Here is a 27,058-nt window from a genome sequence, read left to right as displayed (position 1 = left end):
CTTAATTCTTAACCATTAGGGAGACTTTGATTAATGTATCCTGGCCAGGAGTTCAGCGTTTGCCTTTCGGTGTTTTCTAACAGGTTGTCAAGTGGTGTTACGAATGCGCGAGAAGTGACGGCTCTTTTCAGCATTTAAAAAGGTTCCCAAGTAAGACATTTCCAAACTCCAGATAAATTACTAGAGAAGTGTTCAGGAGCTGGGATACCCCAGTCTGCAAAGTGTCCTTGTGGCGGTGGAAGGTCCCTGTCCCTCCTTTCCAAGAGTTTTGCAGACACGCTACAGGGAGTGCTTATTTCCAGTCTCTGCGTTGTTACAGCAGAAGAGGTGGCCTGGTGGCTTTTTCCTTGGTCTTGGCACGATATGCTTCCCGCATATCTTTCCTTTTGACTCTTATTTCTGGCAGCAGCAGCAGTTGGTCCTTGCTGGGGTGCTGCAGGGCAGGTCTGAGCAGAGTAGTCCTGGGGCAGCTCTGAGACTCTTGACTTCCCAGGTGCAGAAGTTTTAAGTTGGGCATTTGCAATAATGTGGCCTTCTACAATGATTTTTTTTTTTTTCAAAACAGAAAGAGCAAGGCATGTTGCAGGACTAGTTTCCTGTATTCTCTTCCAGTGAACTCCCCGAAAAGGTCCCTAGCCAAAACCAGAAGCAAGTTGGGAGAAGGAAGAGTTCATGATACTGCTGGTTATGGTGCTGCTTATCCATAGATCTCCAGGGTGTACCGAGGAACTCCCTGTCGGATTTTTCTGTCCTAGAGATGTGGAATGTGGGCACAGAAGAATTAAACGACTAGGTGTAGGTGGCTCAGCAGGCCACAGTGTGAGGGAAGAACTGAAAAATTTTCTCTCCAGGATCCATTAAGCTGCTATTAAGAGTCTAAATTAAGGTCTGTGCAAAGGCCCATCATTTTTCTGTTGTCTAGCTATTTTATATTTCTTTCCCTCAGTATAATTAAGTTCAGCATGTGTGTGCAAGGAGACACGTGCGCTTCTTCGGTCTTACTGGTTTTGTGAAAACAAAGATGTGAAAAGTTATGAGATGTTGAACTTATATTAAAGGTGGCATGGGCGAGTTTTCCTTGCTCACCTGGCTTGTGCTCTGAGACAGCTTTTCTCCGGGAGAAAAAAAAGTAAGATATGGCCAGCTAAATAAAGGCTGCAGTCATTGGGGCGATAAAGGAGACAGAAGGTGCATGTTGCTCTCGTGCACGGAGAGCTCTTGGCGCGGCTGCCGCAGCCCTGGCCAGCGAGACCCGGGGGACCTCTTGACGTTCATGCTGCTCTCCTGGGCTCAGCTCGGCTTCGCTGGTGTGTTTTATGGTCTTTAAGTATGATGTTTAATTGGATGGACAGGAACAAGTGAGAAATGACTTTTAACTCTACTCTTACCTGACACGAGGTGGTCTTTGTGAGAAGAGCGATTGAATGAAAGGTGTATTCGTAGCTGTGTAAGAACCACGAGTTGAAGAACTCTGAAAATATCTCTTTCTACAGCCTGCCACAGGCAGGGCTGTTAAATGGTTGTTAGTCCAGGTTCGTGGGTGGTTTGGTGGGGTGTCTTGGTCTGTTTTGTAGTTTTGGGGTGGTTTTTTTTTACTAATTTGAATATTTTTGAGGTAGTTTCCTAAAAGAAATGTACTTCGTCTGTAATTAAAGATTAAGTCTGAAGGCCTGTTCAGGGGGTATGTTCTAGGCCTGGTGAAGCTGCCTAACCTGTGGTTGACTGGCAAATCCAACACAGTTCAAGGGCCTAATTTGGGAGGTGGGAAATATATGTTCTGACTGGAGTGATCTCCATTAAAAATGTGATAATATAATTCCTGTTACTGCATTTCTGCTTAAATAAAAGTTCCGAAGGGAGTGGTTTGTTTTAAGCAACTCTTCTAAATCAGTGTATTTCACGAATGATAAAAACTAATGCAGAGTGAAAACATTTAAAAGTCATTATATAAATGGTCACACTTGTGTTCTTCCATTTATAAAGTGTCAAGAGATAGAAATGACTCTGGTTTAGCTAGTGCTCAGCTTTGCTACTGCTCCAAAGGAAATTTTAATCATTTACAAAGTATTTCACCAAAACTGTGAAACCACGCCGATGTTTCTGTCGGGTCTTAGCAGATTTACCATTTTGAGACATTTTTACCATTCAAAACACCTACAATGCTGGAAGGTCCGCGTTACGCGGCTGCGCTCAGGTTACAGTGAGACTTTTATTATTTCTGAATGTTTGTGACTGTAAGCGAGCATCCTGTTCTCTACTTCGGGTTACTGGTGGATTATAATTAGTTCACTGGTACGAATATTTCACTTTAGTGTGTTTTACAAACTGAAGTATGGAATTGGTAGGTTATAGCAGGATGGGAAATGGCAGCGATAATGGCGTGAAAATGAAATCCGCCTGTTAGAAAGGCGGGATTGAACGCTATGTGAGACACTTAAATTTGACAAGGCAAAGTAAAACTTGCCTTGTCCTGCTAATTCTTCGCACTGCGTTAATTTTGGTTAATTTTGGCCGGCGAAGCTTCTTGGCCAACCGAGGATTAGCATGTACTTGCTGAACAGTAAGGTGGGGTAAATGGCAGTGTTTTCAGCTCGTTTTGGGAGGCTGAGAGGTGGCGGGTAGTGCTCCTGCACTGGGTCTCCCCGGCGGCGTGGCAGGCAGCCCCTCTCTGCGGGAAGGACAAAGGCTTCTGCTGAGCGAGCACACAGGAACCGAAGGGGGTTTCATACCCATAAAAGCAGTTAATTTGAAAATTGCCTTAGGGTAAGGAGAGAAGCTGAAAGAAGAGAAAAAACTGGATGGCTTCTCTCTGTGTACAAGCGCCTGGTCCGGGGATGGGTTTTGTCTGTCGTGCGGTACCCGTGTGATACCGGGCAACGCCAGCCCTCTTCCCTCCGCACCTTTTCAGCTCTCTGAAGATGACTTTTAGGCAGCAGCACTGACACGTCCCTTTCCACTCCTGCTGTGGCCAGGCCAGAAGGACCGAGCCTCCAAGGGATGGCTGGAGCCGCCTTCTCCTCTGGCTGCGTGGTGTAGAGGGGCCCAGAAGGGACCAGTAGTATTCCTGACACAGGGATAACTCATAACCACCGTGATTAAAACTGCACAGGCATCAGCCATTATAGTTGGAGGTATTTGTACCTTCTTTCTGAGTCTTCCAGCCTGCAACTTGGGCTCTTCCAAACCCCTTAGGAATGAGGACAGTGTGAGACGGGACCGGCATCACGGGCACATCAGCATTTGGCTTCATCTTTTTGAGGCATTGTGTCTTGTAGTGTTAGACATTTTCCATGCCTGAATACTGTGTGTATGGATGACATGAAGTACATGAAGCAAGATGCTTTTTAAAACCAGAACAACCTGTTGCATAAACTTTGATGAAGGCTAGTTTCAGAGTGAATTCCAGAAAATACCAAAAAATTCTCATGACATGTCTAAAATGGTTTTTTTGGTGGTTTGCGTTTTTTTCTTTCTGTGTGAGCAGAGGTGAATCTGGTGTCACGGGGTTTGTCCAGCTTTTTTCACGCATTGATTTCACAGTTTCCTTTGAAAAAGTCATTTTGTGAGGCAAGCCTGAACTGTTTCTGTATTTCATCTAAAATTGCAGGCTTATGTGGAACCTGTGAAACACTGGTAATTAGGAGAGTTAATGGGGTGCTACCTGCAATTAATTCAATTGCTTGTGACAAGAACTTTTGTTTAACCGTAGGTTATCATAGTGCAGTTGTGTTGGGAGGTTTTCAGCTGTAAAACACGGTCTCTGCCCATTGTGTTGGTTTTCTTCGGTGTTTTCATGGCTCTTGCACTCAGATTTGTGATTCGAGATGTTGATTCCTCTTCCTCCTGCACCTTGCAGGACGAGTTTTTTTTGAGCTCTGTTGTTCAGTAGAAGACGTGAATCTCATCGTTCCTCTGCCATCAGACTTTGACATGTCCCTTAAGCAATTTAGAAAGTAACAAGCTGTACTCGCGTCCAGCAAAAAAGCAAGCTCAGCCTTTTCTACAGTGCCAGATTTAGCCAGAGAGATCTGAATTCAACTCCTGATTTTCTGCAGATTTCTAGCCGTGAGTCAGGCAAATAAGTAAATCTCTCTCCACCTGTTCTGTAGCTCCTGTTCATTGAATCGTGAGGATCCTTGGGGGCGAGGGCTGCTTTTATGCGTTTGGAAAATGAGTTACCGCTGGGAAACCTCTCTGTGCTTCGCTAATATGGCTAACAAATAGCAGGCTGCAACTTCACCAAGGCTGACTTAGTGAAGAAGAATGTTGGCTGAATGCTGATATGTAATGAAGCTGTACAAATTTTTTTCCCCGATTTGCAAGTTGTCTAATGGCATCTGCCGCTTGTTCACAGAAAGGGGGTTTCCTCCTTTAGGATCGCTTGAAATGATATGTGCTTATGATCGAATGTACGGAGTGTGGGAATAAAAGGTCCTGAATGCTATTAAAAATTTATAGCGTATGTATAGTAATAATAAAGACATAGAGCTGGTGCCCAAGAGCAGCGACTTCAGTCATATCTCGAGCTCTTCAGAGTCTGAAGTGCCGCGTGCCTGGGCCCGCGTTTGCTCCCAGTTACGTCTTTGGGAGAAATCCTAGGTGCCTCCGACAGCAGATTAGGCAAGTCTTAATGTGAAATGCAAAAGGTGATTGCACTAAATGAGTGAAGTCTTGATTTTTAAATATAAAAATGGGTTTTGCTTTTTTCTTCTAAAATGTGTTATTGTTCACCTTTATTTCTAAAGGCCTTGGAATTTTTAGAATTTGAAAACTTTTGCAAAATTGCGACATTTCCCTGAAGAAGCAGCACTGACAATGCAGAATTTAATGACTCAATAGTCATATGCTGGTGCCAGCTAACATGTCCCAAGCTCTCTGTAGGAGCAAAGCAAGTTCTTGGCTCACATGGCAGGATGTCTGGGAAGGCTGCTCTCTGTTCCCACCGAGTTGAGTGTCTTGCTATCGAACCGGTGACTCTAGGGCAGGCCAGAACTGCACTTCGGTTCATAAACCCACAATAAACCAATAGACAGCCACGTAGGAGACAGCTGTCAATGGATCCCACTGCTGATTTTGTATCTCAGGGCGATCTCCGATTAGAAGAGTTGTGGTAAATGAGCAAATGCGCAGACGTCCTGGGCTGAGCGACACAGGACTAATTTCTCCTCTAATGCTGGGGAAAACTCCACTTTTGGAAGACTCTAGTGTCTGAATTCAGGAAAATATTTACTTTATAACCAGCTATGCTATGTGGGATTCAAGGTCTCAGTGTTTTCAAGCCTTGCCAGGTGCAGGGATGATGAGGAGAAAGGCCTGGGCATTTGGCCCAGGCTGGCCAACAGGGTTATTTTGTACCATGGGCGTCACGTTTGATATAAATCAGAGTTTGCTGCATAGTTTCTCTCTCCCTCAATGGCTGCCATCCTGAGCACTCCTTGCCCCGGTGACAGAGCCCCGAGCCCTTCCCTTCCTCCCGCAGCCCCAGCGCTCGTGGGGTCCCACACTGGGTGTCCCCGCGGGGAGTGCACGGCTCCTGCTGATGAAACAGGCTGAGTATAATTCTCATATATCTTATATTAGTATTGGGATTAATAGTGGTTCTTTAGTATTATTGTTAATTATTTACTCTTCTCCTATTAAATCTATTTATATTTCAACGCTCGTGTTTCCTTGCTTCCCCCGATTCCCCTTTCCGGGTGGGGAGATGTCATGGGGTGATAGAATAATTGTCTAAATGACAATAAATTGTGATGGGTTTTCTCAAACCATAACGGCAGATTTGGCACACAGGTGTGAAAATGAAATGGTACGAACGGATGGTCATTCTGCTGATTTTTAGTTATTTGATTTCTGTTCCCGTGTCAGACGTGGCTCTTCACTTTCCTTTTCTTCATCACTGGTACGGATAAGAGATGTTACAGCTTCTGCCCTTCCCTCATTTGCTGACCTGCTGCTCCTACTTCCTTCACCAGACAGGCCTTAATCTGTTCCAAAATGAGGACTTTGTCCTGTTATGCAAAATTAAATAACCATCAGTCAATACAGCTATGTGAGTTTAAGCATTAAAAAAAAAAAAAAAACCAACAAAAAAACACCCAACCAAAACCCAACCAACAATATTTATGGGCTATCTGGACACAGAAGTAGAAGTCCTTAGGCCAAGATGTCTAGGTAAGATAGCCAAGGAGACGTGCTCGTACACACGTGTGGCCGAGGAGAGGGCTTTCAGGTGCCCTTTGCAAGGCTACAGCATCCCAAAGGGACAGCTGGAGCCCCTCAGGGCTGGGGAGGGCTCTCGGGACAGCGAAGGCCTTTCCCGAGCACGCCGGGAGAGCTTCGGTCGACTGGCCGGAACCGGCGGTGCGGTGGCCCAGGCTCGCTTGCTGGCAAGCGTGAGTTTATTCTTACATCGTTGCCGCTTATAAAGTGTTTAAAGTAGCTTATTTTTTTTATTTTATTTTATTTTTTACTGAAAACTCAAGACTTTAAAAGGAGGAACTTAAAAAAACCACAGTGAAACCACAAAGCAGTGCAACTTTCTGGTTTGGTAACAGCTGTGCTTCAAACCCTGCTCTTAGGTGGTTATAGGCATTGCTATGTAAACAATCATTTTTTGTGTGGTCTTATTTTTATTTCTTTTACTTGATCCCCTTTCCTCCTGAGGGGTGAGGGGGTAGTTTATTCCCCAATCTGTTAGCTCCTCTTAAGTAAGAAGGCAAGAAACTCGCCCTCAGTTGTTAGTCTTTCTTAAAACTCTTCCGAAGACTCAGGTGGAAGCCAGTCTCTTGCTTGTGTAACTCTCAAAGTCTTAGTCAGAGCCCATATGTTACAACCTGGAGGAAATGATGCTTGGGGATGACTAACAGAACATGTTCCTGCTGTTAATTTGGGTGTCATTCCAGAAATTTAATTCGTAAGCGTTCCCTTTCATTTTGTTAACACATTTAGTTACTAACCCCAGTCTTTGCTGTTGTTCCCCACTAAGGAACTTAATGAAGGGATAAATTTTATATTAACAAAGAGAGGAATTTGTTCACCCTGCCTGTGATGAGTAGGGAGAAGCGGGGACCGTGCGTTGTGTTAGATTAGCAGAAATATGTTTATGGATAGGAGATTCACTTTAACGTAGCTTCCTGCTGCAAACATTGTTCTATTCCACTTTCTCTGAATGGGTGCGTAATTTACCAAGAGCGAGGCTATAAAGTGCTAATTGTGAATTATTTCCTCCCTCCAAAAAGGGAAGAGCTTTCAGCAGTTTGATGCTTAACGCTGACCATGCAGTTATAATCTGACTTGCAAGAGGCAGGCTAGGAAAATTAATGAAGAAAAGGTAGATTACAATTTATCACCTCTTTTTACCACTTGTTTAATGTGTCTGTCAGATTGCCCTTCATAGTGAAGGATACACTGTTATAACCCTAATAATGCTTATTTGAATAAGCGTTGTAATAACGCAATTAAGGGTTATTTATCCCTCGGAAAGGTGAAGTCCTGGAGGCGTGCGCCCGGCAGGCTGGCGGGTCTCTGTGCCACAGGCGATGCTGAGCCCGAGGGGCAGTGTGAGCGCTCGCCGGTGTGGCTCCTTCCCACGGAAGCACTTACCCGCAGGAGCCTGGAGTAGCCATAATCATAAACCATCAAATTCTCAGCAGAGGGTTACGTCAGCGGAGCAGGGACTGGTGTGGCGGCCGTGCCGGGGAACGCCTTTTGAAGCCAGCCTGCAGCCTGGCAGGGGGTGCGATCTCCTGGCTGCTCTTGCGTTCCCTCCGACTTAGCGCCGTTGTTGCTGCTGGCCGTGCCCCTGTGGCACTGTGGAAAAATAACGGGGAATCGATGAGTTTGCGTGGTGTGCGTATTTGCAAAGCCGGTACATCTTAAAGCTCTGAGGGTGAGAAAAGTCGTTACTGTGCCCACTCCCTCCGGTGCTCCAGCTGCGCCGTCGACAACGTCTGTGCTTCAGTACAGCCTTTTGAGCTGACTCTTCTTCACAGTTTATTGAGACAGAGAAACGAGTTGAATTTTCAGGTTCTTTCTTAGCGGTAACACGAACTGAACAGCTGTCTCGCTTCTTGCTTGGTTCTGTTTAACTTCAGTTTGTCTGGAAAAGTTGAAGCCGCTCAGTGCGATTGCGGTGGACTTTTGAAGGTTGAAGTTTATTTTGGAAACCTTGGTGCTAAGTAGTAGGCTTGAGAAGCTTGCAATTATTTGAAATGGAATTACAATGTCGCCTCCTGAGCCAAGACTTTGTGTCCCAGCGAGGAGGGAAAGAGCCAAAAAGTGTGAATGCCTTAAAAGGAGAGGAAGCGTGTAGATGTCTGCAAACTAATACCGATATCTCCCGGATCACACTGAGGAGAACGTTTTGCAGGTTTACAGTCCTGTGTCTTGAGGAAGCTCGGACCGGCAGTAACGCCGTGAATGCAGTGGAGCAGACTGAGCAACGAGCTTGTTTGTCAACTCGGCGTGATGCTTGGCATCCCTGAGCCTCTGGGTCCAGCTGCGCGACGTTCTAAACATCTGCTGCTGCAGGTAGCAGGGTGGTTGATGACTCCTTGGGTGAATCTGGAAATTCACTTCATTTCCCCCAAATTTCGATACACATGGGTCATGCAAAGGGATGCCTTGAATCCGGTTAAGTGGATTACGGTTTTTGGGTGTGACCTTTCCAAAGAATCCGGCTCCCCAGTTTAAAATTTGGTGTCCTAAGATTGTTTCAGGCTTACCTTCAGCATAAGGACGTTTTGCCTTGTGTGGATTATATGATAGGAAATAAGTGCCTGCGACCCTAGTGAAGGTTTTTTGGATTAAACCCCGAGGGAGCCACGTGGTTAAACGGGTGTTTTGCTGCTTTGGAGTTAAAACAAAACCAAACAGTTCAACTGTTGAACCCTTTCAGAAACAGCTTATGCTTTGGCCAATGACTCTCCTGCGTTGGGTTCAGCCTGGAGGAATTTAGAAACGGTAGTTTGAGCCCTTCCAGTGGCAGAGCCCGTGCGGTGGCGGGGAGCTGGCCCTGCCCCCCCGCCTCTCCTCCTGGGTCAGTGCTGGACCCTGAGCATTTCTCCCGAGAAAGATGCTCACCTATCATTCTGAGGGGGGGGGAGGGAAAAATCCAGATTCTTTCTGCCGTAATTGTAGATAAAACATATATTCGTCTTCCAGAATCTCTTTGTTGCAGTTGCCCAGCTTGCTCTCTTACCACTTTGACAGCCGCCCGAGTGGACCGGCACTCATAATATGTAGAATATACGGAATATGATTGTCTGCACTGTCTGAAGGATATTTTTAAAAGTTACCCTTAAAGTAGCAGTGGAAAATTTCTCACAGTGGTCAGAAATCTGGAAATGAGAGTCAAGGGGTACAGTATTCCTTTTTTTTTTTTTTAATTAGAAGGTTTTTAAACTGCTGGATCTGCGTCGCCGCCTTTTCCTTTCTCTGCTAGCCCACACTCTGCTTTTCCTGTCTCACACAAGGACTTGCTCCTCTTCCTCCGTAATAGCAGTGTGTCTGAATTATTCTGCAGGCTTTAAATTAAGAGGAAACTCAGCAGTAGGGGAAGAAGTGATGGATTTGAAAGCAATTCTCAGGCTCCTCTGTCCTGGCTCATTAGACAGCCTGCCTTTTTTTTTTTTTTTCCCCCCCATTTATTTATTTATTTTTAACTTACAAAAACCGCAGCTGCTGCAGAGCAGCAGAAATACGGCCTTGCTCTTGGTGGTTGGCCTTGAGGGTGCTGCTGGGCGCGGGGTGCTCCCGGCTGCCCCTGGGGACGGGGGCATTGGTTGTGTCCCCCCCCCCCAGCCCCCGCACACGCTATGCCAGCCCAGATGGCTGCCGTTGCTCGGGGCAACGTGAGCTGTGATGCTGCTCTGCAAAACTTCAAGAAAACTGAGAAGCCTCCTCGGCAGCAGCGGTGTAAAATGGAAATTCTCCGTGCACGCACGCATGCCGCTGGGGAGGCAGGTTTTCTGTCTTCCGAGAAAAGCCAAAGCAGCATTGTTTCAGCCCGGGTTTTACTTCTCACGAAGCCTCTGCGTAGAGCTGACTTGTTTGTAGCCACGGAAATTCTCATCCCAGTATTGAGGTCTTTGCGATGGCGGATGAGGGCAGGCTGTCAAAATGGCAATGGCCTGATGCCTCTGCAGCTTGGTTACACATCAGCTGGGTGCCAATTTAATTCATTACGTATATGCTCTTACAAACATGCCTAAGCGAACCGAGAAAAGGAGAATGTCCGAGGTTAAAATATGAACTAATTAATCTTAGTGATTTGTGAGCCTTTGCTTCTGTAAGTAAGAACAGTTACACAATTGTGCCTTTTAAAGAACAAAAAAGCTTCGTTTCTAGGGCAGCGGAGGGAAGTGCTCTCAGCCCGACCAGCCGTCCAGGGGAGGCGAACCAGACGGCAACGGTGTGGTCTTCACTAAAACTCCTGTTTTGCTCTTTTGCATCATTTAAAGAGGCTAGAGTGTGCATCTGGGCTGCTCGTTGTTGGGGTCTCCATGATGCTAACGAGGTCCAGGCAGCCTGGTTGGCTTCTGCTGACGGGTGGGGAGGGGACAGGCTCAGCCTGCTCCTTGCAGGGTCACTTTGCAGTCCAGAGTTTATGGCAAACGCTCCTAAATTTCTATAGTAGAACATGACATTCCTCACATTTCTAATCTAAGAGAATAAGACTTGCCGTGCGGTTAACGTGCAGCCTACAGAAAAGGCCAAAGGACAGCTTTAAATCCTTCCCTTCTCAGCTGTAAAGAAAAGTCTGTTGAATTAGGCAGCAGCAAACAAATAGAAAAATTAATGTGTTTGGGTTTTTTGAGGCGGTATTGTTTTAATTTGTCCCTAGAGAAACGAGAAGGGTGGTACGGCCCGGTGGGGTTCCTGGGGGACCTCACCTAGTGGGTCACCACCGTGACTTCCCAGGAGCAGCTGTGGAAGGCGGTGAGGACCTTAGCCGGGTCGAGCTCCGTACCTGGAGATGAAATCCTGTGGGTGTTCGTTTCTTGGATAACGAGCCTCACGAAACCAAACCAAGGAGTAAATAGCTGTGTGGTGATCCATCGAGCCACGGGTGTGTTTGTGTTGCCTGAAATATTAATGCTGTCGTGTAGCATAGCGTAGCACAGACGTCTCTTTGTTCGGAGGCGAGTCTTTGTCTTCTTGACACAGGATTCAAGGCGAGTGCCCTAGTTCATACACACTGCTCATCTCTTACATAAAAGATTTTATAATCACTCTTGATACAAGCATAAAACAAGCCTAAAATTCCGAATACCCTAGCAATGCAGTGCCTTTACTTGACTTTTGTCCATTCGCTACTAATAATGTCTTATTTTGGATTATAGGACAGAAAACTCACAAAAGTAGAGAGGCAGAGATTTAAAGAGGAAGCAGAAATGTTGAAAGGTCTACAGCATCCAAACATTGTGAGATTTTATGACTTCTGGGAATCCTGTGTAAAAGGCAAAAGATGCATCGTGCTGGTTACTGAATTGATGACCTCTGGAACACTAAAGACGTAAGTACTGCGCTCCTGGTGAGGAGGCTAAGAATAGCGATGGAAATTTTTAGAAAAATCCTACTTTCATATTCTGAAAAAAGGCACCTCCAGATAAAAGGAAAAAAAAAAAATGGAGCTGTTCTCTGGTGTCTGTCATTTGTCCCTGCGTTTGAACTGCATCGATTTGACAGGAAGAATTTTGGCCTCCATCTCTCTTTCCCCGCTCTCCTGTTTCCGTTATGCAACTAGAAGCGGCTCTCCGGCGTGTTTCATCTTCTGCCTGTGACGTTTTAATTTGTCAGGGTGTGTTCTTGTGACTGCTTTTGTGCTTGTATTTGCATGTTTTGTTAGAAAATTCAGCTAGAGTAGCACTTGAATGGAGGAATCTCTTTTTGAAGCAGAAGGTGCTCTAGGTTATCTGCTAAACAATATTAATTAATAGCCTTTGGTACTGACAGTCTTGTTAAGGTTGATATAAAACAGTTGGCATGAATTCTGGAACAGATTTTCAGCCCCAATGGGAGCAGTACTCATCACTGCGTCTATCCAGTGTGCTGCTCTGCCAGTGCATTAGCAGGTTTTACGTTTTTTCCAAAATGTACCCTCCCAAGCAGTGTTTCAGGTAAACGGGAAAAAATGCAGATGCTTGGTACACAGGTCAAAGTCTTGTGGTTAAAATTAAACTTCAGTATTCTTCCAATTTGAATATACGAAACGCATTGTAAAGCTGTTCTCTGCATGAAGTGAATTGCTCTACTATTAGACTTGCAAATATTTGGTTGTATTTGCACCAAAAATGCTTGTTATCTTCCTCCCTAGAAATGAATGCTCTAATTCCTCCTTTGAAAAAGATCTATTTCTGTCAATTTTGCGATATTTCTGAGCTGCTATTACAGCATCTAATAAGGGGCTTTTATCCAGAATGAAGTTTCAGCTGTTAAAACCCCTACAATCTCCAATAACACTCCATTTTCTTTATACCCGCTTCTGTGTATGTTTGTGCTCTAGGTATCTGAAGAGATTTAAAGTGATGAAACCAAAAGTCCTGCGTAGTTGGTGCCGGCAAATCCTGAAGGGTCTTCTTTTCTTGCACACAAGAACTCCACCCATAATTCACAGAGACTTAAAATGTGACAATATTTTTATTACTGGACCAACTGGATCCGTGAAAATAGGAGACCTGGGTCTGGCAACCCTCAAGAGAGCTTCGTTTGCCAAAAGTGTAATAGGTAATCCTCCTGTTCTCCTTGGCTTCCTTCTGTTGGTGTGGTGCTTGTCTTTTTACTATCTCTTTCCCATTTTGCATGCGTGTTTTTTGCACTTGTAGGTTAGTAGTAGAGATTAAAGCGTTTTTGTGACTGTTCCCTTTATATCCCTGCAAAAAAACGCAATTGGTAGGAAATGGTATGACTGCCTCTTCCCCTTCCTCCTGTATCACAATGGTAAAACGCTCTTTTTGTTTGGTTTTTTCTTTTTTTAATTGAAATATTACGTGGTATTCACAAATCCTTCTCCTCTCCCCTTTGAAGGGAGCAGCAAGGGTTCTCAGCAGTTTGCAAGCATCGGCTTCCTGAGAAAGGCTCGGTCGCCTGCTCGGGGCGCGGGGAAGAGGGAGAGGAGGGGGCAGAGAAAGGATGCCCTGCTTTCTCCCTAGCAAGGGTGTGCTGCAAAAGCCTGGGAAACCTTCTGCTTCCAGTGATGCTGGGATAGGGACGGGAGAGGCAGCAGCGCCCGTGGAGCCGGGCTTCCCCCCTGTGCAGAGAGGTCCTAGGGCTGGAACACCTTATCCCCCTTTACTGGGGCGTCAGCAGAACAGGCTGCTCCTGCAGGGAACTGCAGCGCTCATCCCTGCCCTGCGGCCGTCCTGGCACAGTTCTGCTGGAACAACATCTGCAATTTATTAATAATCAGTAGGTATGGAATTAAAAGAAATTTCCGGTAGGATACACAGTGGCTGATGCCCTTAGGTGGCGCCCACGTGAGGAGCATTAGAACTTGGGTTTGCGTGAACTGGGAAGACATTTTCTGAATGCCCGTTGAAGGACGTAGTTTCCTCGAAAAAGCTACATTTAATGCTTTCCGTGTAAAAGTAATGTTTTCCTGAATTCTCAAACATTTTCTGTTCTTCCACAAGCTTCCGTAGCAAATCTCCCTTGGTCAGATCTGTAGGTGATCGTTCTGGGAAGCTGCAAATTCCTGAGAAATGATGCTGAAAGTGGGGGAAGTTACCATGCGTGTAGCTGTATTTCAGCTCACAGTATAAATGGAAATTAGATTCGGGTAATTAGAGTTAGCAAACTGATAGTGACAACCACCGTTCCTTTACTATATATGTAAATAGCATCCTCTCTTTTGAGCGGTAGTTGCCTAAATAATTATTTTGGAGCCTCAAATTTTCAGAGACTATAATTCTTTACAATTATTTGTACAAAAGTATTGACCTTCGTGCTTAGGGAGCCTAATATCGTTAGGTCAAAACGATAGAAATTTTGGGTATGTGCTTGGGTCTGCTTAACATTGTTGACTTTAGTGAAATCATGTTGCTTTGTACCTGTCAAGTTTCTCTAGTTTTTAACTTCTAATAATTTGTGTTGAGGGTCAGTATTTCTTCACATAATTTTTTTTTGCAGTGTAACAGTTGTCCGTGTGACGTAATGGCATAATGTCAGTAATACCAATACAGGTTTTTCTAAAACCAAAGCACGCTTGTGGCTAAAAGAAATTCAATACTGAAAAGGGCTGCAGGTTGCTGGCAAGGTGTCTGCCTTCATTTTGGCAATACAACCGAGCTTACCTTTTTCATGAGTAGTGCTGCTCCGAGGAAAAAAAAAATTAAGGAGGGCTTGGAAACGCTGGTGAGATGAGTAATTCTGCCCCCTCCGTAGATGTAGTAGCTTTAAAGGAATATTAGTAGCTGCAATTCTACATCGGCTTGAAGGGAATGAAGTCAGCATGGCTGAGGTCCAATTTTGCCCTTGCTGTGTTCGTGCCATCGCTGACGCTCGTCTGACCTTGCGGTGTATCGCTGCAGGGAGCCGAGCCAAGGCAAAGCTCCCTCTGCCAAGAGGAGCCGGATTGATGCTGAGCATCTTTACATTTAGGTGCTCTGTTTTGTTTAAGGGTACTTGTACGTATTCCTTCCCACCCGCAAGCGATGGGGGGGAAAATGTCATTTCCATGCTGTTATGGAACAGTGTCAAGAATTTCATTTGCTTCTTAGACTATTGCTATCACTTTTTCAGATTTGCTTAAAATGCTCCATAATTCATGAGGTTCGCTCCTGCCTCTGATTCTTCTTCCTTCTAAAACAAGGTAGCAGCCCCAAAAAATGTTCTCTGTGGCAGTGGTTAACTGTTTCCGAGCAGCCGCCGCTGCCTGTGGGACAGCTGGGAGAAGAACGCTAAGAGCAGGCGCTAAGTTAAACTTTCACGACTTGAGTCTGGCTGATTTACAAAGGCTGAAGAAAGGAGCGTCTTTGAGGTGGAAGGAACATAAACAAGGGGAGCGATCGAGCCTGAATTTTGCAAAATGAATTTTACATAAATGCTTGTGCCGAGGCTTGTTTTGTGAGTTAGGCCAAGTCTACTTCAGAAAACGTGCAGAAGCAGAGTTTTTACTGACAGATCCTAATTTTGAGAAGTATTGTTTATGTTGCTATTAAAAAACAAGCTGACATCAAATCCCCAAACATCTACTAGAACCGATTTTCTTTCCCAGTATGTGTTACTTTAGAATCACAGAATGATAGAACACTTCAGGTGGGAAGGAACCTTTAAAGACCATCTAGTTCCACCCCTCTGCAAAGAGCAGGGGCATCTTCAACTAGATCAGGTCGCTCCAAGCCCCGTCTAACCTGGCCTTGAACCCCTCCGGGGATGGGGCAGCCACAGCTTCTCTGGGCAACCTGGGCCAGGGACTCGCCACCAAGAATTTCTTCACAATATCTAATTTAAATCTCCCCTCTTCTAGTTTAAAACTGTTCCCTCTTGTGCGGTCTTTCCCCTCCCTGCTCCAGAGTCCATCCCCAGCTTTCCTGGAGCCCCTTTAGGGACTGGAAGGGGCTCCAAGGTCTCCCCTGAGCCTTCTCTTCTCCCGGCTGAACCCCCCCAGCTCTCTCAGCCTGTCCCCACAGCAGAGGGGCTCCAGCCCTCCCAGCATCTCCGGGGCCTCCTCTGGCCCCGCTCCAACAGCTCCGTGTCCTTCTGCTGTTGGTGCCCCAGCGCTGGAGGCAGCACTGCAGGGGGGTCTCCCCGAGTGGAGCAGAGGGGCAGAATCCCCCACCTTGAGTTATAGCAGTGTCTCTGCTACTGATACAGAGATGCCACAACAGAAACCGCAGGGACCTGCCGGGCTGCTGTGGGGCTCTGGGGACAGTTTGGGTGCCGCAGCGGCTGCTGCTGGGCTGGATGGGAGCTTGTCCAGGTCCTTCATGTGGTCTGAGACCTCCTTTAGATATCCCGGTGCCTGCAGCTTGTTGGTCCTCTCCCACAACACATGACGGCATTGATCTCTCTCCCTTCATCTTTTCGAAGTGTAAAAAGGAAATAAATTACTCTTGACTCCTAGGCATAAATTGCGGTAGGAGATACAGTTCCTGGAATAAATTATCGAAGTGTTAATTTTTTCCCTTTTTGCTTTGTAAGACCACGCTTTTCAGAGTGGTTTGCTGTGCAAATGTGCAAACGTTGTAATTCGCCACTTGTCATAAAGGTGCAACTTCCCCTTACGCAGCAGTAAGTGCAGCGCTTCCCTTAACGTTTATCCAGTTGCATCAGATTTCTGACACCCTAATGCCTGGTGAGTAGGACCTGATTCTCCGAGTAGCCTCATTGATTTGTCCCACTAAACCAGTGACAGAGTTATGTTTAATGTTTTGTGTGTGACTTTGTCGGTGACTTGTGATACTGCTTGCTTTCAAAGCGCTGTCTGTCTGCTGGCTGCTTGTTACGTATCTCCGGAGGGGGAAAAAAAAAAATGCAAATTTGCCTTGATAAAAACAAGAGTGAAGGTTCTCGTTTCTTCTCTCCTTTCTGCCTCCACAAGCCTGTACACATCCCCCTCTCCACCCAGGAAAAGCAAACATTTCATGACTTCCAGTATGGTCAGGCAATGTGCTGTATCTCATTCTCTTGTTCATTTTTGAAATGTTGAAGGTTTTTCCTTTTTTTTTTTTTCATTTTCTCTCTTTTTTTTTTTTCCCCCTCTTTCTCTCTCTTCCCCCTTGTATTGTTACCATGTGTACTATTGTATATACACCGTGGATATGTAAGTGTGTGTTGACTTTGAGCTTCTTCCCTGGAGGATGCTTGAGCTTATTCTAGTTATTTCCCTCTTTTGAAATAAGCTTGCAGGCACCCAGCTATAACGGGCACGCTGCTTACAGGCGAAAAAGATTGTGGTTAAAGCCATTTAGACTTTATCAAAAATTTACGTTCTTTTTGTGCGCGTCTGTGTAGGTACACCAGAATTTATGGCCCCGGAAATGTATGAGGAACACTACGATGAATCCGTGGACGTCTATGCTTTTGGAATGTGCATGTTGGAAATGGCTACCTCAGAATACCCTTACTCAGAATGCCAGAATGCTGCTCAAATTTACCGGAAAGTAACCTGTGTGAGTAAACCTCCTTAATTTATATTGGGATTTTGTGATTTGAAGGTTCAAAAATGGATTTTGAGGAGGCGCTGAGTGTGTAGCGTGTTGTAGAAGCCGAGGTATCTGAGCTCTGGGTTATGCAGACCTGTCGCAGGTTTATTTGTAAGCCTGCAGTTCCGCGGCTGGATTGTCTTTCACTGTACTGCAGCCGCATAAAATATTGTCGGTAATCTTTGTTGCTGAGTTTGTCTCTATCAGCGAAAAATATATAAAACTTGGGAAGAATGAGCAGGGAAAAATCTTAACTCTAGTCTTGCCTCCTAAATGGGGACTCCTCTGACTTAATCATGTTTCCCGCAAAACTAAAAGAATTAACTTTTAAGTTGCAGCCTGAATACTTCCTCACACGATGGAGGATGTCGGATTCAGATTTCCAGCACAGATTCTCTCTGTTTCTATATGTAACAAATTACCTGAAAGATATAAATGGGAAAAGATAGCAATGTCTACTTTTGTAGTCAGCCTGAGGAGCTTTATATCTGCGTTTTGAGTTCTGCGAGGCCGGGCAATCCCCAGCCAGGAACCGTGGAAATGGGTCTGCTGCATTTTCAGGTGAGGTTAGGCTGCAGGAGAAGCCAAGCTAAAATAATCTCTATACTGAATAAAATGCCCTCTCCAGCACTCTCACCCCCAGATGATAAATGTATTTGTCCACATGAATTGGATGGCGAATGCCTGAAAAAAACCTCCTTAGTCTGTAAAATGCTGTCAGATTGCAAATCACTGACTGCGGAGAAACGAGACTTGCCAAAGGCTTTGGCAGCTGTGGTTATATGCTGTTCTACTCGGTTAAGTGAAACCAAGAGTTTCGGGAGGTTTTTTTTAGGGGTAGATTATGTTCAGCGGGCTGGTTTGTCAGAGATTGTCCCAGGTACTTTCCGTCTGGTTGCTACAGGGGAAGATAGAGAGCTGTGGGGTTTGGCCCTCGTGCACCACCGAGAGATGCAGTCCACACACTCGGGATGTGAAGCGGGTAATCCTCGGCAGAAAGCGGCACTAAATTAGCCACAGATAAGGTTGCTTTTATTTCTTTGTCCTGTAAGGTAGAAAGAGTAGTTAAGCTTACATAGTAGATATACTGAGCGGATCCATCTCTCAGTCTACAAAAGTGTGGTCCAAAAACTGGTTTGTATTCCTCTTATCCAACTGCTTGTTATGAGCAAGAGTCTTCCCAAATGGAACTTAATAATAACTGGTTGATTTTGAAAGGTACTTGAGACTTCTCCAAGAGGTTTAGTGAATCGGGCAAGTACAAGCCTGGCTCTGTGAAGTCCTGCAGTCAGCAAACACTGTGCAAGGTCAAAATGGCATTTTTGGATTTGCGGGATGCTGGTCTCTCACACTGCATGTAGAGACGGTTTCAGCAGGCACCCAGCCACTCGCATGTGCCAGATGGCGGGTTTCTGTGCGACTTAATTTTTTATAGGTATAGTTTGTAGTGTTCAATATCTGTCTTTTTCCACCACTGAAGACTGGGATGCTGAGAAGTTGGCGCTCCTGTGCTACCCAGCCGTGATGGTGCTGCCTTGGTGGAAGGGGCAGGGGGTGGTGCAAATGATCCAGGAGTCTGTGTTTAAAAGCTGAAGACAGCATCGCATGACGCTGGAGGATGTCCCTGCTGGAAATGAGAGCCATGCCATGACTTTCTGAAAGCAGGAGGGCACATCTGAAGAGGGGGAAGATGCTTTATCCTATTTTTGTATAAACTGTTGCGAGCTGACATTCGTAGCTTGGTAAAGACGGATGTTTCCCAATGGACTGCAGTGCTGATTTCTGGTAGTTTAACTCTTCTTGGAGCGTTGCTTTCAGCCCGTAGCTACTTGGAAATAATTAAAGCAAATGGCACCAGAAGCCGCTCAGCAGTGCGGTTAGCATCATCGCTACGGCTGGAGCAGCTCCCTGAGGTGTGGGGGACAGGGAGTGTGTGCAGAGGTGGCTCTGCTGGTCCACTGGCTGCTGGCCACTGCGCTCTGCACCACGGGCTGGCTGGAAACGCGTGCTACGTCTTCTCAAAGGAGCAAAATGGGCTTGGTGGTTCAAATCCTTGCCTAAATGCTTAGGAGGATGGCCTCTTGTTCCACATCAATATTCCACGGTGCTTTATCGCATTGTTATTCCACTCACTCCTCCCCTACAAGGAAAAGTTTATTTTATTTGGCACAGTGGCTCATTGGCTTCATTCAGGATGTAGTCCTTTGGATGTGCTCTACACGCTGTCTTTGTAGGTAGCTTTGGAGGCATCTCCTCGGGCTCTAAAGCTTCAGGTGGTAGCAACGGGAGTCTCCCCTAATCTTAGGCTCTAGGGCCTTGTCTCCTGAATGCGATCCTGGTCTTGTATCCCTAGGGACTGAATGGCTTTCCTGAGAAGCGGAGGGGGTCTTCCCTGCCGCCCTGGACAGGCGTTGCGTGAGCAGTGTGTCCCATTTGTGTGAGGAGCTGCCATCACAGCTAGCTGATGTTATGGCGACCTGGGTACGTGAGCATGCGTTTGGAGCCACAGATAATATCGATGTCTTCCATTGCTCCACATACCCAGAGAAACTCTGCGTACAGCTCTTAGCCATCTGGAATATTGGTAATTAAGACTTCGTAAGACTCCTAAGCCTCATTTGTCAAAGCAATATCCAAGATGGCAAAGAATAATGATTAATCGGAGGATTCCTAATTAGATGTTACATTTCAATTTGCAGACCTAAGTAGTCATTTTTTCTAAACACTGATGAAAGCCTGAGCCAACGAATTTTCTGTGGCAATAACCTTTACGTAGCTGAGGATTGTACAGTAAATTAGTATAACTTCGTAAAACTGGTTTTGTACTAGCAACTTTAGAGAGATGGAAAACAGTCCTTATCACGAAGAGCAGGTAATGGTGGAGGAGCTGCTGAAAGGTCACTGCATTAACTTGTAAGGGGTATTTTTGAAGCAGAGCTGTCTAGCAGGGAAAGCGGGTGCAGAAGCATCAGGTGCAGACACGGAGGGTGGGTTTACTGCTATTTTCAGCAGACCTTGGGCGGCAGCGGTGGGAGGAAAGGCAGTGGGATTCCTTAGATGGAAAAATTGGCATTACTGTCGTTCCAAGGAAAGGGTTAACCAGCTCCCAGTGGAGAGGGAAAAAGCCCTGTCGCATGCCATGAGCTGCATGAACTGTCAGAGAGGAGGAGGAGCAGGGGGTGGACCTCTTGGTGAGGGTGCCAGAGGAGCAGCGGGTGCTCTGGGGGGGAACCTTGGTCCCAGAAGGAACCTCTCTCGTGGGCTCAACAGCTTCTCTGGAGGAGCTGCATTCGTGGAAGAGCTGGCGACAGCAAGGGATCGCGCTTCCATCTGCGTGAGTTGCCCAATGGCGCGCGGCGAGGGAAGATGCTGCTGTCAAGACGTAGGCACTGAGGGTGGGGGGTCCCTCTGATTGTCGAGCCATCACCTAATGGCAGGCTCTGCCCCGTTAGCTGGGGCAATGACGACTTTCAGGCGAAAAAACTTCAAAATCACTTTTCATGACGCGTTAGGGTTGGTCGTACAGCAGCTACTGCTAGCGTGGGGTTTTACTAGACTGAAATACAATGCAGAAATGGAGTGTCGACCAAACCCAAGAGGCTGAATTATGCTGTTTTCTTCCCAGCGTTAGATGAGGTTGGGGGTTCTCACTGGAGCAGAAGGTGGCCCCGACCTTCCAGACGGAGGGGATCAAGGGTGCAGCGCTCCTGAATGCTGTCACGTATTTCAGCCTGTCAGTGAGAAATTTACTTAATTTCTGACGAAACTTTTTTTTCCCCCACTGGACTTGCAAAGACTATTTTTTATGTTTTAAACTGAGGGTCAATGTAATGTAAAAAAGTGATTGCTGTGTCTGGTTTCCTGATGCTTTTATTTTCAAAATATAAAAGAACTGCCTTTTCCCGCCTTGGGTTCAGCATTGTGGTGGCAACCGGTGGAGGTGCTAGTAACATCTAAAGGGGTTGGAGTTGGTCGCTTGTGTTTGCATCAAGCAAGCGATTGCTTGCTAGCGAAGGCACAGTGACCACCTTATTCTTTAGACTGCCTCTGACCTTACTTTGGGTTACGCCGGGCTGCGTGATGCCTCTGCCCAGCATGGTCGGTGCGTTACTCTGGTTTTGCCGTTACAATATTTTCCAAGTGTTTCTGCTCTGTGTCCCAACAACAACCTGTCAAACTCTTGCTGGCTAATAGGACGTCAGGTGCATTTGAAGTCCTGGCTGTTTGTCGCGCGCACAGGTAGTCCTTATTGATATGGAAAATAGAAACATTTCCTTTCGGAGACATTACTATTTTGCTTTAAGATATTACGTTCAGACATTATGCGTGTCTGGATCATTACGCATGTTTATTATACTTATTTCTGTGACCTTTTATTCTGCCCGACCATATTCTCATGGCTTAATTGCTGCTTTAGTTCTCCCCTCGTGTTTGCGGATATGTGTAACTGTATGTCTGTAATAGTCCAGGATACAGTGGCAGCCATTTCCCAAAGGTACGGAGAGGCTCACGTGCTTGTTAGGACTTGTCACCTCTCTCTCTTCCCTTTCAGCCTGAATTACAAAGTGTAAGCATAAAAAAAAGTGGATATGTAACATAAATAGAAAATACTTATTTTTTTCAAGTGACAGGTCCAGGCCACATTTACGGCTTTGAAGTGATTTCCTGGTCAGCATATTTGCAGTGGCCTTCATTCTGATGCCATAATCTCATTTTTCATGCATAACTTGATGGTTTTTCTTAGTCAGATTTTTTTTGTGTGTGTTTAATCTTTCTGCCAACTGATTTTGATGTAGACAATAGGCGTATCTAGTGATGAAACACCAGGGTCCGTGACCTTCCCGTGCAGCTCCAGGCCAATGTTTTCTTACCGATGCACTGCTGAATGCCCAGCAGACCGGCTGTATCTGCCGGGGCTTCGTGGTGACCTCGTTGGGTTTAGCAGCACAAACCCGTGCTTTAAAACAACCCACATGTTTAGAGTGCTCAGGGTTTGTATTTTAAGTTTTCATACTGTTTCTTTTTCATAAATGCATTGAATGTTTTCTTGGCATCCATAGGCTATATTTTATATTGCTCGTACAGAGAGAATAAATTCTGTAGCTGTAGCACGGCAACAACAGCCAAATAACGTTATGAATGTCACTGCATTGACTTTTTGTGTGTTTCAGATATCTTCTTAGGTCTGCAGATAATCTTCTTAGATTAGCATTAGGATTAAGTACTATTTTGGAGTGAAATAGAGATGAGTTTATAATTGCATACGGCGATCTCGCTGCTGAATGTCGTGGAACAAAACCCTGGCAAAACGGAGAGCTGCTCCTCCACTTTATTGACCTCAGAGAGCCCGTGGTAGGGTGGAATTTCAGTTGGAAACATGGTTTCTGCTTTTTTTGGAAGTTTTTTTTTTTCCTTTTCTAAGAACTACCTGAGTCTAGAGACTACCTTCAGGTAGAAGGTGGAGTTTCAGTCCAGAGCAGACTATATCTAGACTAGGCGGGCACCTCCCGGGTGAAAGGAAAGCCTTCAGAGCAATTACTGGCTGACTGGGGTCAGTCAGACTTAACGTTGACTCTTCTGCCATACGCCGTGCGTTTTAGAAGGCGTTGTGTGTTACTCTTTCAAAAGTGCACTTTGCTGATGGAAAAAGGACAAGTGGCTACTCTTAGACCTCTGAAAAACAAGCTTCACCTTTTTGTGTGTGTGTGTGTCCCCAACAAAACGGTTAAAATTGTGTTTTCCTGTACGTGCCTGACTGTAGACTCAGATATCATGCGCTGGAGTGCCACGTATTTCAAACCCAGTCACTTCAGAAAGAAGGTGAGGAGACCAAGTGGTGATGGGGAATTCAAAGTAAATCATCCCGTTCAAGACACTAAGTTTTTTGAAAGGGAAATTATTTTATCTTCTCTCATTTTGCTCTCGTGTATTTTTTTTATATACATATATATGCATTTAAAGAATTTGCACAAAAATACCCCCGTGCACCTCATAGCAACCAGTTAGCCCTGCGTTTCAGACATAGCGGTGTTGAATTTACTTTTGTTTACAAGACAGCTGTACCGTTTTCCAACTGCCAGGGATAATTCCTTAGCTAATATACTTTGAATTTTGGTGCTGTGTTTTCCTAGGGGATGCTCAGAAATGCCAGATGGCTTTTGTATAAATGAGCGAGATGAGTCCTTTGATTGCAAATAGAAACCTGTGTTTTGCCTAAGCCTGCTTCGTCGTTGTCGGGAGGCTCGTAGGCCGCAGGCACGGGGCTGTAGGGAGGGTCTGCGACACTACAATTAGATGGCCTTGGAAGCTTTAATGAAGAGTGAGGAGCAGAAGCATTCTATAGCATACGGGCGTTGAGAAAACACTTTGGCGAAGCGCTTCTGTTCAGTACTTCACTCTGCGTATTTTGTCCTTGTTTGTTTTAGCCATCTATTCATAGCTTAGCTGTTCAGTAGATTAACACAGTAGACGTTCGGAGAGGAGTCAGTGTGCCTTCCAAAGATGTTGAAAGGGAAACGGTGTTTGGGGGAGTTGCGCTTTTTTTTTTGGTGGTGGTGGGGAAGCAATTTGTAAGGTCAAAAATAGAGGTTATCTCTCAAAAGGACCACTTTCAGGCAAACCTAATTTCTAGAGGCCCATGTGTCCTGCCTTGCTCCATTCCAGTTGCGTCAGAGTTCCTGTTGAACCATGTAAACGATGATTTTTTTTTTGTGAATTCTAGAACGTAAAATTAAATAGAGAGATACTGTGATATGTCTTGTTCCATTTCTGTGTCTCGTGTTCAGTTTGTGTTAAGATACCCTCAAGGTTCCCTTGAGCGCATAGATATGTGCGCGATGTATTTCTCTCGGTAGCTGAAAGCTCTTCAGGTGGTGTGGTGACAGTTGCCTCTACTGCTCTGTTGGGGTTTTTTGGTGTGGTTTTAAGGCGTTTGTTTGTGGTTCCCCCCCCAGTTAAATTGTTACTGGTGCACGTTTGTGGGATATTTTTTAGTAAACGTTAAGCTATGGCAGAGGATGGTCTTTATTACCCATTCTTCCTGATAAGTGTCACTAAGATGGAAATCCATGGTTTCCTGTAGCAAACTGGAGTGGTTGAAAATGGGGAGATTTGTCCTATTGCTTTCTGTTGTGAATTACCGAAGCTTTCTTCATACTCCTCCCCATCTGAGAGCGCGACAGGCTCCTGTAGCTGTAGGGCGTGTTAGAGTATGCAGAAGATTCATGCTGAAGATGTCTTTTGGTACTTTTTTGTTTTCTTTCATTTCTAATTTAGGTATGGCAGCTCTCTTGAGGAAAAACTCCTGACACACTGGTGTGCTTTTGCGTGTTTTGAGCAAGCCTGGGCTTTGGTAGGCTAGACGCTCCCTATCGTTTTGACACGTTTTTCTAATATACAAAATTTGAACCCTCATCTCATAAGTAAGATTTATGTTCGCTTAAGCAAATAATTCTTTTTAGTGGGTCACATCCAGCCAGCCACGTGTGCGGATTATTTTGTTTTGTTCCCACAGGAATGGGTTTTTTGCATCTCAGCAGCTCTCTGCCGAGGCAGAACTGGGAAGCTGCGTCTTTGTATGACTACTCTGTCTTTTTTTTTTTTCCCCCCAAAATTTATGAATTACATATTTCACTTTCAAGATTTCAGACAAACAGGGAGTGGTCGACCTGAAATAAATAAATAAATCCAAGTTTAAAGTCGAATCTGAGGCTTGAATGGCATTGTTAATAAAATGATAATGTTAATAAAAAGATAAAAAATATAATCTGCTGCTGGAATATTCAGAGAGGTGCCAGCCCTCACTGAAATTCATCCATAAAATTTATTCAAGACTAAATTCAGTGAAGTACTTGCAGACACTTTTTGAAATACCTATTTTCGTTTTTGTTTTTTTTTATTTACCCAAGGCAGCATCAGGTGAGCCAAAAGTCCACCCTTAGGACTTCAGGCGTCCTTGTCCGCCGCTGCGTGATCCATTATTTACTGTTATTTCTGGGTGAAACTTTAAAAGGATTTGAATGGAGTTAGATGTCCAAATCCCATTCAGTTATGTTCTTAATCAGATTCTGGGCTCTTTAGATAAAGGAAATAATGTTTTCTTTTTATTCTGATTATTAGAGTCATTGGAAATACTTAGGTCCTTAAGTAACTGCAGAATCTGTTCCCAAATTAATTTTTTTGTCAAACTTTCATCCATATCTTGTTTTAGCAGGTAGAAATGTCACGTGTTTTTAAAAAGGAGTAGTTTTTTTTGTGATTTAAGCTGAACATCAGAAATAAAAAGGGTAACTTCATGCATTGCACTCTTGTCTATAGCTGAATATATCCATGAAAAGTATTTGCAGGAAATCTTCTGCTGAAGTGAATGGAATGAGTTACCCGCGTTAGAGACGGAGGGTATCTGTTAGTTGCTCCGACGTTGTTCGACAGGGAGAGCAGCAGGGTGGCCTCGCTGGAAACGACGGCCGTTCCTGACGGAACATCCCTTCCTCCCTGTCTGCAGCCCGGGATCAGAAGAAACTGTCAGCCTGGGCTCTGGAAATGCCCCGCTCCGCGTGTGTGTGAACTGCTCCGGTGGTACCAGGAATGACTCGTGTAGCGCATCATGGTTACGTGTATGGAAAGATGACATAATGTGTAAACTGTTATTTCAGCCTGAGAACTTGCACACTCCTCCTCCCGCACTCTCTCTTTATGTTGGTAAGATGTATGCGATTTTAATTAAGAGGCTGCATACGATCATACTGAGTTAAGAGCTTGGTCCTGAAATCTTAGAAAGTTGGGAGAGAGGACCTGTGACTGCCTGAGAAGTGCGTGTGTTTCTTTTAAATCCTCTCCATCTTCATAAAACATCCCCAAACTGTTCCTCCTGCGCCTACACCGAGGCAGAGCCCCCCTTGTGGAGCAGCCGGTTCCGCTTCTCTGAGTTTTCTCCTGCAATGAACGGTTGAGTTTTCCCCTTGAAGGGCCCTGCTCGTAGGGTTTGCTGTTCCAAAGCTACAACTGAGCGCTGTTTCCAGTCCAAATGTTAACATTTGACAGAAATTTGACTTGATTTATAGGTTACACCTGCGCTGCCACTCATTCCCAGTGGGATTCTAACAACGTGCTGGGGAAACGCAAGAGCAACACAGAGCTGTTGGGCGTATTCTTCTGCTCCCCTCCTTGTTTTGATGGTCTTTTGGGGGAGCGGGGCTGTTGGGGACATAGAAAAACAAAAGATTTGTGGGATACGGGAATATGGAATATTCCAAAGTATTTTTAACTCGTTCTTGAAACTGGCTCTCTGAAGAAAAACGTGATTATTTGTCTTTATTCACTTAGTGTGTTGAGGGTTGAGGCAAAAAAAAAAAAAAGGAATAATTTCAGAAAAGAGTTATTTTGAAAATGTAGAATCTGCTCTGTCTTGAATATTGACTTTGGAGTCCACTGGATATAAAGGTAAGGTTTGCAAAGGTTAGTGAAGAAAAAGGGGGACTTGCCCCAGGTATGGCTGAGTCACGTACAAACTAGCGTGATTATTTGGAAGTGCAATGGTACTTAGAAATATGGCAGCCCTAAATCTTCAATTCAGCTTTGCATTAAGACTAACAACTTTAGTTACCCCAAGGGTTGAATTGACGGTCAAATGTAGGAAAAATGTCCTTAATTAAGAGATAGAATGTAATTCTTTTTCAAACTAAGTTGTTTTTTCCTTTATCGTTTTAGGGTATAAAGCCAGCAAGCTTCGAGAAAGTTACTGATCCTGAAATTAAGGAGATAATTGGAGAGTGCATTTGCAAAAATAAAGAAGAAAGGTTTGTTTCAAATAATCAAGTTTTTTATTAAATAATGCGTACGCGGGGATTTCAAAGCTGTCTATAGATTTTTGGGTCTTTTCGGGCCTCTGGATATATCTGCCATATAACGTCAGG

General features: G+C 45.0%; 1 protein-coding gene across 27 annotated transcripts in view; it reads left to right on the top strand.

Moving 5' to 3' along the window:
- Positions 1-27,058, top strand: part of WNK2 (WNK lysine deficient protein kinase 2) — a 123,583-nt gene that overhangs the window by 32,722 nt on the left and 63,803 nt on the right. For all 27 annotated transcript variants that reach the window (XM_074602985.1, XM_074602984.1, XM_074602977.1 and 24 more), the window contains exons 3-6: positions 11,343-11,515; positions 12,506-12,726; positions 16,954-17,111; positions 26,853-26,941. In XM_074602985.1, coding sequence (XP_074459086.1) covers positions 11,343-11,515; positions 12,506-12,726; positions 16,954-17,111; positions 26,853-26,941 — 641 coding nt within the window. The remainder of the gene's footprint in view (positions 1-11,342; positions 11,516-12,505; positions 12,727-16,953; positions 17,112-26,852; positions 26,942-27,058) is intronic.

Source organism: Larus michahellis, chromosome 10, assembly GCF_964199755.1.
Source record: "Larus michahellis chromosome 10, bLarMic1.1, whole genome shotgun sequence".
Taxonomy (NCBI): Eukaryota; Metazoa; Chordata; class Aves; order Charadriiformes; family Laridae; genus Larus; species Larus michahellis.
The sequence above is the reverse complement of the archived record's forward strand: the minus strand, read 5'-3'. Positions and strand labels throughout refer to the sequence as shown.